The 15,626-nt window shown below is 43.3% G+C and overlaps 1 protein-coding gene across 10 annotated transcripts in view; it reads left to right on the forward strand.

The window, feature by feature from the left end:
* The window catches only part of LOC149310106 (pituitary adenylate cyclase-activating polypeptide type I receptor-like), a 130,281-nt gene that overhangs the window by 66,696 nt on the left and 47,959 nt on the right, over positions 1–15,626 (forward strand). For all 10 annotated transcript variants that reach the window (XM_089533710.1, XM_089533708.1, XM_089533707.1 and 7 more), the window contains one exon: positions 12,153–12,260. In XM_089533710.1, the coding sequence (XP_089389836.1) occupies positions 12,153–12,260 (108 nt within the window). The remainder of the gene's footprint in view (positions 1–12,152; positions 12,261–15,626) is intronic.

Genomic DNA, 15,626 nt, shown 5'->3' on the forward strand with positions numbered 1-15,626 from the left:
AGGGCCATCCAGTCCAACCCCATTCTGCCATGCAGGAACTCTCAATCAAAGCATCCCTGACAGATGGTCATCCAGCTTCTGTTTAAAGACCTCCAAGGAAGGAGATGCAATTACACTCTGAGGGAGTGTGTTCCACTGTCGAACAGCCCTTACTGTCAGGAGGTTCCTCCTAATGTTGAGGTGGAATCTCTTTTCCTGAACCTTGCATCCATTGTTCTGGGTCCTGTGTGTGATGGGGAAACATGGGGATGTCACTAGGGGGATGCTTGTTAATGTCCCAATCCTAATAAATTACACTTCAGAGATGTGCAAAGCTCAGAGTTAAAATGATAATGCCAAAAACAGAGGAGGATGTCTCATCATCAGAGTACCTGTTGAAGAGCGACTACAGAGGCAGAATATCCTCTCTGTCAGTTGGCATACATTGTAGGGTTTGTAAACCACCAGACTTTGGAAACATGAACATTTTTGCTAATGCACTGGCATGACATCATTTAATAAAGACAGTTTATTAATGTTAAAACATTAAGATGACAACCCTTCATGACACTTTTGGAACATAGTGCTCCACACCCATCCTTACACAGGGCCCCTTTCCCAATCACTCACCAGCATCTTCTCACCATCTGGCCATTTCATGGTGGGTGAAGTGCCACGAAACATCTTGCTGCAATGCTAGGCTTCCCACATCTCCCCTGGACACTATATGGCCATGGGGCTGTGTGCTACCTCTGTGAAGCTGCTGTGCCTGTGAAAAGAAGGAACTGCACAAAAACGTACTGAATACCTCCATCCTTGATAAATTTAAAAGCATATAACCATAGGCTACACCAGTCTTTACCATTAACAGGAATCTAGTCCATGAATGAACTGCAAAATGTATTTGTTATGTTATTAATACATTACTATTAAAGTTTAGAGAGGCAGCATTGGGCAGTTGTTTGGGCATTGGACTACAACTCTGGAATCCAGGTTTTGAATCCCTGCTCAGCAGTGATTAAAAAAAAAAGACACTGGGGAAATGATGTAGTTTGCCACTGCTTTAACTGCCATGGCTCCATGCTATGGAATTCTGGGAACTGTAGTTGGTTGTGGCACCGGAGCAAACCAGATTATTTCCCCGGTGCAGATGCAGCCAGCCACAACATTTTGCTCCTTGATAGCCAAAGATTTTCTGGTACTATCGGTGAGAATTCTTGCAAGTGTAAGAATGATTCTTGCACAGATTGTGGATATTTACAAATTTGAAGCACTGGGTAGGTTTGCACTCACCTTTTTGAATAACTAGCCAGTCTTGCTGGGCTCCTGTGGGCTGTGTGTGCTTCCCTACTGCTTCTCCCATGAAATAAGGAAAAGGAAAGCAGCATTGCTTTAATGAGAAGGAGGCTAAACCTTTGATTTCTTCAGCAGGAGGGGCTGCTACTGCTCTTTGAAGGGCAAAGCAAGGGACTCTCCACAGCTACAAGGCAAAGAACGTGGTTTTGTTTTTTTCCTCACCTTCATCCCAGTATGAAATTATACAGAAGCACATATATACCAATTCCACATGCGATCAGAAATGAAATGAGGGCTGATCCCCAGCTACTGGGGGCGCTGATTCACAGCATCTTCTGGAGTGAATTCAAGCCCCTTTTCCCCTTGTTGTAAGTCAGAGGTGGGGAAAGTCTAGCCTAGAGACTGCATTGAGCTCCTGAATTTTCTCCCCTTGCCCTGAGATTCCTGAAGCCCCTAAAATCTTCTGCAAAATGGGGGGAAATCTCAGCTGATTTCTTTTGTGACCAAAAATTGTCCTCAGATGACTCAAACTAACACATTTTGTGGCTGTTTGGGTTGTTCATGGAGATTCAGTAGAAAAATCAGTTGATTTCCTGCCAGATTTTGGTTTCTCCCCAGCCCCACACTTTCCCCATAAGCTTCCCCATAAAAACCCATGGTACTTAGGCTGAGTGACGTTGTGGTTTGAGTGTTGGACTAAGACTCTGGAGACCAGGTTTTGATCCCCAGCTCAGCAAGAACATAGCAAAGACATTGCCCAGTTGAGTTATTTTACTTTTAAGGCAGCAGAGGAGTTATAGGTCAGACAGGGAGGATACAACAAACAGCTTTAGGCTCAAAGAAATGCCCTGCTCAGGATTCAGTAGGATAGAGTCATGGCAGTTAAAATGCTGTCAAACTGCTTTTGTTATGCAGTGTGGACACCCCCTACACAAATCAGAAGTCAGCTTCCAGTTCATTTGCTGGTTGAAGAAACGCCTCCCCAGCCAGGCATGGGGACATTTTTATTTGAAAGAATAATATTGATGGGAGGAGGAACACATTCCTCACCCCTGTTTGCTGCTGCCTTAGATAGTTTTATGGACTGGGAAGAGGAGGTGGTGTGGGAGCTCTGAATGGCTTGGCCGTTTTGAGTAACAAGAGGATTGGACTTGCTCATGTTGTACCCATCTGCAAGAGCAGAAGCACATGCTGGACAAAATAATTCCATCTCTAGCTCTCAGCAGGGCCAGGGGAAATAAGAACAGCTTGCTGAAAGCCTTCGAAAAGGACAAGAGATTGATGAGGCCGCACTAGGAAAGGGCCAAGCCAGCATTTTCCCCATCGCTGTCATGCAGCACCATCTCGCCATTGAGCCTGGAAGGTTTTCCAAAAAGCACATCTGCAAAATCGTCTCTCCCACAGCAATTGGCAAAGCAAAACTGAATTGCCAGTTGCTGTTTCTCCACTTATATATACACACATGCACCAAATCCTGCTGTCTTTTGCTGGTTTTGTTCTTCGCTTTCAGGTCAGCAGGAACACAAAGCTCCTCGGGTTTGATTGGCCTCCAGAGAAGCATCTCCTCTTTTTTTGCTGATACCTAGGCATTTATATTGTTTGAAATGCAACTGGCAATTGAAGAGGCAGAAGAAAAATGGTTAAACTGTGTGTTGTGGAGGAACGAAGAAGAGATGGGTATCAGAGCTGGGTGGAAATGTTGGACTACAGTTCCCAGAACCCTTTTGCCAATAGGGGAGTTCTGGGAGCTGTAATGCAAACCTAAGTTTTGCGGCATTCAGAAACTTAGAAACTTTAAAAACATGTATAAAATATAGATCACAGTTGGCCTTCCATGTACAGAAATTCTGCATCCACAGATTCCACCTCTCATGGTTTGAAAATATTTCCTCGCCCTCCCCCCCCAAAAAAAAAATTCCAAAAAGAAAATCTTGTTTTTGCCATTTTATATAAGGTATATTGAGAGCCAGTGGGATGTCATGGTTTGAGTGTTGGACTAAGACTCTGGAGACCAGGGTTCAGTTCCCCACTTAGACATGAAACCCACTGGGTGACCTTGGGCAAGTCACACACTCTCAGCCTCAGAGGATGGCAATGGCAAACCTCCTCTGAACAAATTTTGCCAAGAAAACGCTGCATTAGGGTTGCCTTAGAGTCGCCATAAGTCAGAAATGACTTGAAGGTGCACAAGAACAACATAAGGGACACCATTTTACCACCCCACTATATTCAATATGTTTATTTATATAGCAGTCTCTGTGTGAGAATATCCATAGAAATACGAAACTTGTGAGTATGGTGATGAGGTGATAAATGCAGTTTAACGTTGATCATTCTGGGACAAAGGCACGGTACACATAACAGTAGCTAACTCCGTAACTTCGTGAGGACTCTCTTTGCCAGTTCATTACATCTCGTTTCTGGTTCCCACACCGCATTCCAATATTTCCACCATCGTTCATATGGCTCGCTACTCACCATGGTTTTAGGAAACATCCTTACTCCAGGTTTTGTCCCCCATTAACTGTTGTCAAAACTAACCATGTCACTTTATCACCATACCCACAAGCTTTGCATTTCTTATTCACACACGGATTAGCACATTCAGAGTTATAAAGGTCTGCTCCAGCCCATGCATCTGAGGAAATAGACTTAAATCTATGAAAGCTTATGGTACCAACTTCTTTCTCTGAGGTAGTCTTAAAGGTGCTACAAGTTCCTGCTTAATGTTTATCTCATCTAGGGATCAACCCCATTCTGGCAGGTTTCCTTTGGTTTTCACTTCCAAAGTCTGTTCCTTGCCAGGTCTGTGAAGGACTTTTTTTAAAAAGATGCAGGGTTCCAATCCTGTGCTCTTTGCTGAAACAAATGGATTAATGCTGGGCACATTAATGGTTGCATGGGCCCACTGACTAAAGCATATACATGTGTGCACATTAAAGAGTGAGGTATAGTAAGCATTTTCCAAACACGTTCATGTTGTTTGGTGCATTTTTCTTCTTTCCAAACTGAAGGCCTAGCAAGGTACAGACGTCTGACTGCAAATTCAGTCTCCTGTGTTCAGTCTGAGAATCAGCTAAATTCAATTGTAAAGACAATCCTCAATGGAGCAAAATCCTCGTATGCTCTTATTCCCAGGGTGTCTGCTTTATTTATGCATGTGTAATAAAACTGGAAGTGTTTAAAACTCAGCTCACCCTCAGTTAAAGGAATCTAATTGTATGTGTTTAAACTTGATTAATCAATCAATTACATATCCTGTGACTTTCATTTTGTAAAAATTCAATTAATGGTCTGAATTCTATTAGCTAGCCCCAATTAGAGCAGACTCACTGAATCTATTGTTTAATGGTGAGTCAACATTTATGTAAATTCCATTACTTCAGTGGGTCTAGCTCTAGTTAGGGGACTAACAAACAAATGCAAGCTAATGCACGAATGTGCTACACAAGTCTTAAGTTAGAAGGGAATGAGAGAGGAGAAGGGGGAATAACTTTTCTACAATGATGCCTGCCCCCACATGTGTTTTTAGGAGGGAAGGAAAGAGTAAATGAAAATAATAATTAAAAACTGCTATCTGATAAACCGAGAAGGATAATAAATAATAAATAAAAATTTTATTTGTATACCGCCCTTCCTGTGATCAGGGCGGTGCACAGCAATTCAAACAATACAATACATCAACACAGCAAATCAAAATTACAACAGTACAAATACAATAAAACTGTTAAAACCAATATTAATATATATAGAGAGAGAAGATTATTTCAATCAGCCGATAAGCTTGGAGTTGAACTGAACTGATTGCAATTCAATTGCATGCACCGAGTCTAAGATAGGACATGTGTATCTTTGGTGAAGTCTCTTGTAACCCTTGGCCCCGGAGCCTCCTCTGAGCCTCCCAACCGTAACTCCCCATCCCCGATTTATGGAAAAAAACTTTCAGCTGAAAAGAAATGTTCGCCTTAACACTGGCTTCCAAAAAGCCCCTGATTTATAACAAGCAAACAAAAATACTGTGGGAATTAGATCTAAATTTCTAATGATGCATGACATGATAGTCAAGCTTCCAGGTATGGGGAGAGATTATAACACAGAGCCCTAAATACTAAAAACCAAAAAGTATGAAATGAACCCTGGCAGCTCAAGTCATTTCCAACTTATGGTGACCCTAAGTCAAACCTAATCATGGGATTTTCTTGGCAAGATTTTCTCATGGAAGGTTTGCCATTGCCTTCCGCTGAGGCAGAGAGCATGTAACTTGCCCAAGGACACCCAGTGGATTTCATGTTTGAGCTGGGAATCAAACCCTGGTCTCCAGAGTCATAGTCCAACACTCAAACCACTATGCCATGTTGGCTCTAGTTATTCATTTACACACACACAAAGTAAAGGGGTAGAATTGAGATATGGCCATGTTAGTCTGGAATATCAGTATGCAAAGGGATTTTGTATCACCTTTGCATTGCATCTGAGGAAGTAGACCAAGTATACTTGTGGCTCATATCGCAACATCTTTCAGTCATGTAGGAGCAATCACACCACCCCTTTCCTTGACAGATTGGGGCTGCAGCAACCGCACGCTGCAACCAATCTGGTGCTTCCCCGGCACTAAAAAGAATGGCAAAATGTTGCCTGGGAGGCTCCCGCAAAAAACCACATGAAACCGAGCTGGATGAAAGGCCACAACTTTATTAAACAAACTCAAACAATTGGTAGGGTTGGCAAAAAGCATAAGGTCAGGATCTGCGAGATCAAACAACCCCATGTTTGTCTGATCAGCAATAAACCTGGTAACCGCCAGGCATTGGGATGACCTAGGGGCTAAGGAATGCCAATTGACCGCCATGCCACCATGCGCTCACTTGTTCCTTAAGCCCCTAGTCACCAGGAGGTGCTCTTGCGTTATGGCCTCTGCAATGGCCACAATGCCTGCCCTATTCGCCCCCGGGCCCCGAATGACTCCCAAACCAGAACTTTGTAGCCCTGGTACCACACCATGCAGATCCATGGCCTATGCTGTCGAACCACAATTGTGACAAAAACCCACAGACCCATGCGGTGGAAGGGTGGGAGAGCCAAGCAAATTTTGCTGCCGGGGCCAGACCACACGGCCTTATATAGGCCTATGGCCCCGGCTGATGACATGGCTGGGAGACTCCTCCTCCAGAGCAGCTCAGCCAATGAGCTGCTCTGGAGGACCGGAACTCCCGGCCATAGAGTCCTCCGCCCGTCCTAGAGCGGTGCGGAGCAGAAGGGCCTGTCCCTTGCGCTCCCCGCGACCAATCAGGGTGGAGGATTCGCCCAGATGCATTCTGGGGCAAGTTGCTGCCGCTCCATGCCGCAAAGTGGCCTGCCTGTGCAGTCAGGCGGCCACTTTTTGCTCCTTTTAGCACTGGCAAAAAGGCACCCTTGCTGCTTCTGTGGCTGCTTTTTGCCATTTCTTCGGTGGAGCACACCTAAAGACTGCACCAATAGCCAGTCTGTTTAGCCCCTTAGTCTCAAAGGTTCTGCAAGAACCCTTTGCAGACAAAGAGATCCTGTTTTGTCCAGCAGCGGCAGCAAGATTGTGAAGGCCATAGCTCTGGGAAACTCAGCCAGAAAGCAATCCTGACTCACAAAGAGAATAGTAAATGTGGCTTTGAGGGTAGGATCTTATTTGACATGAAGGAGTGACATGAAACAGAAAAGGCACTGCCTGGCTTTGTATGTACATGATTTATTTAGCTGTGGATTGGGATGAAAACAATCCAAATATCAAGTCGAAGGCTTTCATGGCCGGCATCCATAGTTTTTGTGGGTTTTTCGGGCTGTCTGGCCATGTTCTAGAAGAGTCTCTTCCTGATGTTTTGCCAGCATCTGTGGCTGGCATCTTCAGAGAATGCTTTCCCAACTCCTTTCTAGGCAAGCATTCCCTGAAGATGCCAGCCACAGATGCTGGCAAAACGTCAGGAAGAAATTCTTCTAGAACATGGCCACATAGCCTGAAAAACCCACAAAAACAACCCCAATATCATTTGATACTTTTTGCCCAAGCAATGTTTCTGGGTCCGTTTTAGAAGCTCTTCCTATTTTCATGATACGTGAACATGATCAGGTCCTTGAGCATCTTCACAACCCTATTTATTCTTATAGGCCCCAGGCAAAGCTATGTCCTGGCCTTTAAAGCTGTCCTGCCTATAGCATTGGAGCTTGCTTTTCTTGGCCTCCTCTCATTAACCAAAATCCAACCAGGACTCTCAGTGTCCAGCTAGGGCAGGGGTAGAGAGCCGGTGTGGTGTGGTCATTAGAACTTGGAAGGTCCAATTTCCAGTCCTCCAAGTGAGCCATGAAATAACTTGGCTAACTTTTGCTACTACACCCAGAAACTGCAGAAGCAGGGGTATTTGCTGCTTTCCTCCAGGCATCAAGATGTCTTGGGCAGTTTCTGTGGAGAGGGAGCATTCTTTGTCTGGCTTATCATTGTCTGGGATGTGAGTCATATCTGCTCTGTTTGGATCTTGTGTTCCTTCAAATGCATCTTGCATTAATCTCTGCAGCAGTTGCACATTTCCTTCACTTGCCTTCCTTAAACATAATCTACAATTTCCCCTCCCTTCCTCTCTGGTGCATCTGCACTGTAGAATGAATGCAGTTTGGTCAGAGTGTGCCTTGGCCAAGGTCATCTAACGGGTTTCCATGGCTGAGCAGGGATTTGAACCCTGGTCTCCAGAGTCATAGTCCAGTGCTCAAAACACTACACCACATTGTACCAAACAATTTGGGTTACAGGGACATAGACAGACTCCTCTCCTATTCCCATTCCATTCTCCACTGGTGAGGGAATGACTTCAGAACAAACTACAGCAGTTCAAGGAGGTACTGAATGGCAGTTGTAGTGTAGTTCTGTATGCACAAACGCAACACTGGCTGTGCCATCCAGTGTTCCAGCCATGGACAGAGAGGTACTGATGAAAAAGGATGGAAATCAAATTGGCCTCCTGAGAACTTCACTCCAAGTGTTAATAATGGATTTCCCTAGTTTTGCTGTTTCCTTTTTGAGCTTTCCACCACGAATCCCTATTTCCAGCATATTAGAAAACTGTGAAAACATGCACATTATTTTCTTCACCAAATGGTTTTGTTAGATGAGGGAGTTGAAGAGGGAAATGACAAAGAAAGTGCATCTCCAAGCATAAACTCAGAATAGCCATCCAATGGCCAGGGAGAATGTAAGTAACTCGGAGAAAATTGAAAAGTTCATGTTTCCCTAGTTCCAGATAAGAGATTCCAGCCTTTCCAAAACCCATTTCCCCAAGTGTGAAATATTTTCTTATGTAAATAGCTTGGCACTGGCCTTACCTTCTTAGACGCTATTGAAGGGACTTGAAAGGAGAGCTTTTTTCACACTAGTGAGAGACGAGTTGGCTTTATGAATAAGAGGCTCAGAGAAGAAAGTGCTGTTCCTGGCAGACTTGGGGAATATGATTCCAACACAGAAGGCTGGTTTTCTTTTCCTTTCTCCATTTATTCAAATACAGCATTAACTCTCCAGGTTTGCAGGCCAAACAATGGTGGTTGGTGGTTCCCACATCAGCGAGGTGGTGAATCCATCCTGGGTTATAATCTAAACTTTAGAGGGGCTATCCAAGTTTTTGGCTCTATTTAGTGGACAGAGTTCAGCTCCTTGTGGAGTCTGGACTAAAATCTGGGATGAATTCACACACAGTTGAGGTGTGCCAAGGCAAGAAAGCTGCAAAGTTCTAGACATATTAAGGGCAGGGGCCTTATCTGTCCCCAGCCTTCACAAAACACAAGGAAAGGGGGGAATTGACTCCCCATTGACATGACCTGATGTACCTAACCTTCTGAAATAGTTGAAATAATTTGTCTCTTTTTCAAGCGCTCCATTTTTTCCTACTGAATATTGGCAGCTTTGATGTACTCACAAGAGGCAATTTCATCAAATGCTGATGTAACTGCATCTGCAAATTTCCTTTTCTGATGACTAGTTGTACTGGAATATTTCATCCAATAGGAACAAAGAGAATTATACTTTAAATTATTTTTAAATTAATCTGGGGTGGTAGTCCATGGGAGGCATGAACTTTCAGATTCATAGGAATGTAGTGTCTAGATTGAAGGAAATAATAATGCCACTCTATTCTGCTTTGGTCAGACCTCACCTGGAACACTCTGTCCAGTTGTTGGCATCACAATTCAAAAGGGATCTGGACAAACTAGATTACGTCCAGAGGAGGGCAACTCAAATTGTGAAAGGTCTGGAAACCACTAACCCCTGTGAGGAGTGGCTTAGGAAGCTGGGTATGTTTAGCCAGGAAAAGAGAAAGTGACATGGTAGCCATGTTTAAATATTTGTAGGGATATTGAGGATGGAGTAAGCTTGTTTTCTGCTGCTCCAGAGATGAGGACCCAGAGCAATGGATGCAAACTATAGGAAAAGAGATTCCATCTAAACATTAGGAAGAACTTCCCAATAGTAAGAGCTGTTCAACAGTGGAACACACTGCCTCAGAGTATGGTAGAGTCTCCTTCTTTGGAGGTTTTTGAGCAGAGGATAGATGGCCGTCTATTGGTAGCTCTTGCATTGTGTGTTCCTGCATGGCAGGGGGTTGGATTGGATGGCCCTTGGGGTCTCTCCCAACTCTATGACTCTATGATTTTCATGGGGTTTTTTTTGGATTTGGAACCCTGACCTAAAACTGTCCTGGCATTGGAGTTTTGTCCCTGGCCTGGAGAAGGACTGGATCTGGTGTAACTTAGCTCGCCTTTCTTTCTGCTTTTCATCTCTTTTGCCAGCAGATTTTAGTCAGCAGGACAGCTCAGCTGCCAGGTGCTCTCTCAGCACATTTCTGAGATCAGTTAGTGCGAGGCACAGCTAGTAGCTCCATTATTTTGCAGAGATGAGTCCACTCTCCATTTCAACAGTGGCTTCTTTCTCAAAAACTCTCCAAGTGCTGAAGCTATGTTGGGACATAGCGTTCAGCACCTGGATAGCTCCTATAACATCCAGATGATCTTCTCATAACTGGAGAACTTGTGGAAGAGGCTGCCATTAAAACTGAGGTTGGAGTCACTATCTCCCAATGAAGGAGCCATGGTCAGCACAAGAGTATTTTGAAGTAGAAAGGCATTTCTACCAGCAGAAGAGGCCAGTGCCTAATCTTGCTCCCTAGAGAGTTAGGATTCCATTAGGATTGCACTGACCTTTTCCAGGGCCCTCTAAGTGTACTTTTTAACAAGGCTAAGAGGCCTGCTTGGACCAGGTATATCCCCTCCACTTCTGTTGATGTTGAGGATGTAACTCTTTGGAGAAAAGGTTTTGTTGTTGTTCTTGTTTGCTCTTTTGCTACTTGGGTTCTGGCTTTTCCTTCTGCACTGAGCACGTTTCAGACATGCCGGAAGTCTTTCTGTTTTCATAATTAGCCCAGCAAAGGGAAAGACGCAATGCTCCCAGAGAGGCTGCATTCAGACTGGAAAAGAGGGGAACAAAAAGAAGTAAAAGACTTGGGGGAGGATGGAGGAGGGGGCTTGGGCTATGAAAGCTTTTGATGCAGATGTCTCCTAGGTTTTCATTCTCTCGCTCCTTTGAAAGATGATGGCAAGCAACATTTCCAGAGGTCGCAAGGTTTTCACTGGAGCCTTCCATCTCTAGGCACTCTCTGTCTATTTTCTCAGGATGAATGATGGCGCTTAAAGATCTCCCACTCTAAATCCATCCATTCTGCCAGAATTAATGGGCAATTTAGTAAAAGTCACCCCTCCCTTTATTCTCTCTCCCCTCCTCTCTCTCTTCACGTCCCATGTGCCTTCACATCGCCTATCGACCTATGGCATTCCCATGAATTTTATAGGGTTTTCAAGAAATATTCAGAGGTGGTTTTGTCAGTTCCTTCCTCTGAAATATCACCTACAGCATCTGCTATTTGTTGGCAGTCTCCCATCCAAGAACTAACCAGATCTGACCCTGCTTAGCTTTCAAGATTGGACAGGATCTGGTGCCTTTATGATATTTAGGCCCCAGCTACTAAATTGCATGGCTGGGCAACTTTGTAGGAGTGGGAAGCAATTTTCATCCCTAAGAGCCTTGTCCTGGTGTGTCATCACATAGCTTTGGGTACACATTTTTGGTCAAATTTCAGCTTTGTGCTGGGGGAATCTGGGAAGGAGACAAACTGTCACAGTTGTATGCCATTCTGGATAGTCTTGCACAGATTTGGAGGCTGAAAAATCAGCTGAAAATAGTGACTTTTAAAATGAGAGGAACACAGGAGGCTTAAGGGGCTATTGAAGTGGAGTTCAGGGCCATACGTGGCCCAGAGCCTTACTTTCCCTCATTCCTCCTGCAGTGGCATCCTATCCACAAAATATGTCGAGATATGTTCATAAATATGATAAACAGATTGTGAAAGATGTGGGACCCATGTCTTGTATGTGAGGGGTTCCTATTGCCTTAATAAACCTAAAATGACCTATTGCAGGGATATTTCATCTGATCTTAAATAGGAAAGGGGGCCCACCTCAACCCCCAAAATTCAGCTGCCACCATCCATGGATTGCTCCCAGGAATTGCATTATTTCTGTAGTGCAGATGCAGCCTAAGTAGTTTATGTAGAATATTAGTGATCATTTTTGTGGTTTTTTTTTTAAATTGGATTGAAATGCAAGCTTGTGTGTATGCCTGTGTGTCTGTGTGTACCTTGCCTTGAAACGTGTGTGAAACCTCTCATAAACATGCCCCGTTGAGAAAGCATTTTTTAAAAAAATCTCTTTGTATGCAGGAACAAAAGATATGAGCTCTTGCATGCTTCACAGAAGGTGAAAAGGGAAGACATATCAAAACCACCTTTATTAAGGCACCTCTTTCTCTTTTGCAGATTGCAAAGGGATGTGGGACAACATCACCTGTTGGAGGCCTGCCTTTGTGGGCGAGGCCGTCCATGTGAAATGCCCAGCACTCTTCACCCTGGTGAACTTCGATTACGGTAACATTTCCGTGTCCAGTCCTTGGTTGTGTGCTTGTCAAACGGAACCTTTGTGAGCAGATCTTAGAAGTCAGTAGTTACAAATAGCTTGCCACTTGTTTTATCAAACAGTTGTTGTGAAAGAGATCTCAACTCTTTTTGTTGTGTAACTTCTAGCTACTTCTATAGTCGCAGGGTACGTGACTTGACTAAATGGTAGAGGAGGAATACAACATCATCCATGTGCTGGCTCATGTTGAAATGAAATAAGATTCATTATGGTCAATGACCCACACAAAACAATACAATACAGTACAATATTATACCATGTCCAATAGAAAAAAAACCAATGCAGGCATACAATACGAATACAAAAAGGAACACAGCTTAGAGATGCCTTGAACAAGGGTCAATAGGTACTGGGATAAGTAATATTGTACATCAAGTTGTATCAATTTTCTCAGTAATTCATAAGCTGAATAAATTCAAAAAACTATATAATAAAAAACGATTCAAATAGAAAATAGGGTACTTAAAATTAAAATTAAAACACCATTTTGCATCAGTATACTATTAGAGCAACACAAAAATTTGCCACCTTGGTTGATCAATGGATCAAAACCTAGGTAAATTCAAATAACTATATAGAGTGAAATCCATTCAAATGCTAAATGAAATTGGTGAAATTAAAAATTACAATACCATTCTGTGTCGGCAAACCATTGCAGCAACACAAAAACTTGCCACCTTGGTTGTAATTCCTTGGTTGTAATACCAGGAGGTCATCAATATAAAATGAATCAGGTTTACCTGGTATTTTTTGTAAAATTGGTGCTATAAAACAATGCTGTAAATCCCGGTAAAAGGTGCAATACAATAAGACATGCCCCACTGTTTCTACTTCCCCAGACTCGCATGGACACAAATTCTGAAAAGTCAGAGTTGAAGGTCCAAACTCTGAGACTCTAGGCCAGGCCCTGAAATATTGGCCTGGTACATACCTTCCTTAATGTCCAGAACGGCAACAGCTTTTTTTCCTCCGGAGGGAAGCTGTAGCCGTCAAATTGCGTGGCTTCCCTGCAGAGGAAAAAGAACCCGAGAAAAGCGGGTTCTTTTAAAGCCGCCGGGGTGATGTAACAAGTGCGCCACTGGCGCACTCATTATGTAAGCACAGCACGGCACTGGTGATGCCATGGATAAATAGCAGTATTGCAGCCACTCACTCACAAATCACAAGGTTGTGAGTTCAATACCAGCCAGGGCTCCAGGTCGATTCAGCCTAGCATCCTTCCGTAGGTCGCTAAAATGAGTACCCAGCATGTTGTGGGCAATTAGCTTATACTTGGTAAACCTTTAGTACGTCGGTCAGTGGTATAGAAATGTACTTGCTATTGCTATTGCTATCTTTCATCTAAATACATCTTGGCAGATTCCTCCTGTGTTGACACTGTCTCAGCAGCTGTTTGCCTAAAGCAGACCCGAGTTCTGTTTTGGAAGGAAGCAGTCTGGATCGATGATCCTTTCAAAGGAACAAATCACAAAAGCTGAACGGGGGGAGGGGAGAGTCATCCTTCCCACAGCGCCTGCCAGTTGCCATGATGGGACCGATATCCACAGATACAAATCGCCAACATGTCTTACACTTTCTTATCAGTTCTTCCCCTGATACCCAACAGTGGGCTGGTGTCTCCATAGTAACAGCCAGGATCTTTTCGAAAAGGATGAGTACGCTTGCTACCCATGAAGCCAGAGGCTCCTGCAACATCAGTCAAAGCCTTGAACAAAAGCACACCAAAAAAGGCAAAACAGGACCAAAAAGGAAGGAAGGAAGGAAGGAAGGAAGGAAGGAAGGAAGGAGAAAACGAAGGGAGTGATAGAGGGAGGGGAAAAATAAAAATGTACAAGGAACAAGGGAGAACTTCAGCTCATTGTTAAGTGGAAGGACTTGAAAATAAGCTCTGCGATGTGCCACATTTTTAAGCGGTTAAGTTGATTTCATTGCTCACTCTTTCAGAATCACCCCCCCCCCCAGGGGAGCTTTGAAGAATCAAAAATCCAGCGCATAAATGAGAGATGTAGACTCCTACAGTTATTCAGAAAGGTTCTTTCCTAAGAAGAGAAGGGGACCTGATGTGTTTTAAGAACAACCTTTTGTAATGTCCGTAGGAGGGAGACCTTGTTGCAAGAGTACCATTACTGGGGCAGCCTCTGGTGCTGTGATTACAGTGCTTTTAGCATCAGTCACAATTGTGCAAAATGTGCCACTGAAAAGATTAATAAAACCCACCAGGTCTAACAAATGAAAATACACAAGCATGCACCCACAGCTTTCAAATACATAGCCATGTTAGTCTGTAATATCAGTATGCAAAGGGATGTTGTAGCACCTTTGAGACTAAACTGTGTGTATGGGGGGGGGGGGAATGTAGCATAAGGTTTCAGAGACTTGGTGAACTTCTTCAGATGCATGGAGTGAACTGGGCATAAGTTTATGTAGACTTGGTCTATTTCCTGAGACACATGGAGTGAACTGGGCATAAGCTTTCAGAGACTTGGCATATTTCCTCCGATGCATGGAATGAACTGGGCATAAGATTTTGTAGACTTGGTCTACTTCCTCAGATGCATGGAATGAACTGGTGCCCTGGAAGGGCCATCAGGGCTCCTGCTACTCCTTTGCTGCCATCACCACCATCACTCTCCCATTCTTCCAGTTTTTTTAAAAAATAGTAGAATTTGAGTCTACTCCACACATCCAGGAACTGTGTAGAACTGAAAAGAAACTGGTGACTTTTTGATGGAAACCTGAAGTACAAATCAATCTTGTTTTAAAGGTATCTTCTCCACAGATCAGACACATTGCTAGAAAATGTGAAAAGCATGCAGGCCCATCTAGTGGCAGAATGAAAGACCACATTTCAATATTTCCATCATGGTTTGCTAAACTGTCCAAATCCCTGTATAATTTCAGTAAGCTTTTGTGTTCCTTTCATGTTTCTTATGATGAGAGTCTATCAGAAAAGGAGTGAATGATAGATGAGAATTTTCTTTGGTTCCTTCTTTATGAGAAGTTTCAGAACATTTCAACCATCTTCATTAATTTAATAGAGGGAATATGGCAGTTTAGAAATATGAATGTGTAAGAAAAGAGAAATTGAGAAATCTTTCAGTGTTTGGTGTTCAATTCTTGTTTATTGAATTCCTGTTTATTAAATTACATGAAGGCTTTTAGTTAAATACAATTTTTTATTAAATGCATTGTGATGATGGAGTTCCACCATCATGGTTACATCTGACAATGCAGCATCTTGGCTCTAATTTATAACCTACTTTGGGGTTGTTGTTTTGGTTGGGTTTTTTTTTTTTTTTTTTTTTGTAACTACATTT

Source organism: Sceloporus occidentalis, unplaced genomic scaffold (assembly GCF_023333645.1).
Source record: "Sceloporus occidentalis isolate IW3139 unplaced genomic scaffold, rSceOcc1.0.p SCAF_7, whole genome shotgun sequence".
Classification (NCBI taxonomy): Eukaryota; Metazoa; Chordata; class Lepidosauria; order Squamata; family Phrynosomatidae; genus Sceloporus; species Sceloporus occidentalis.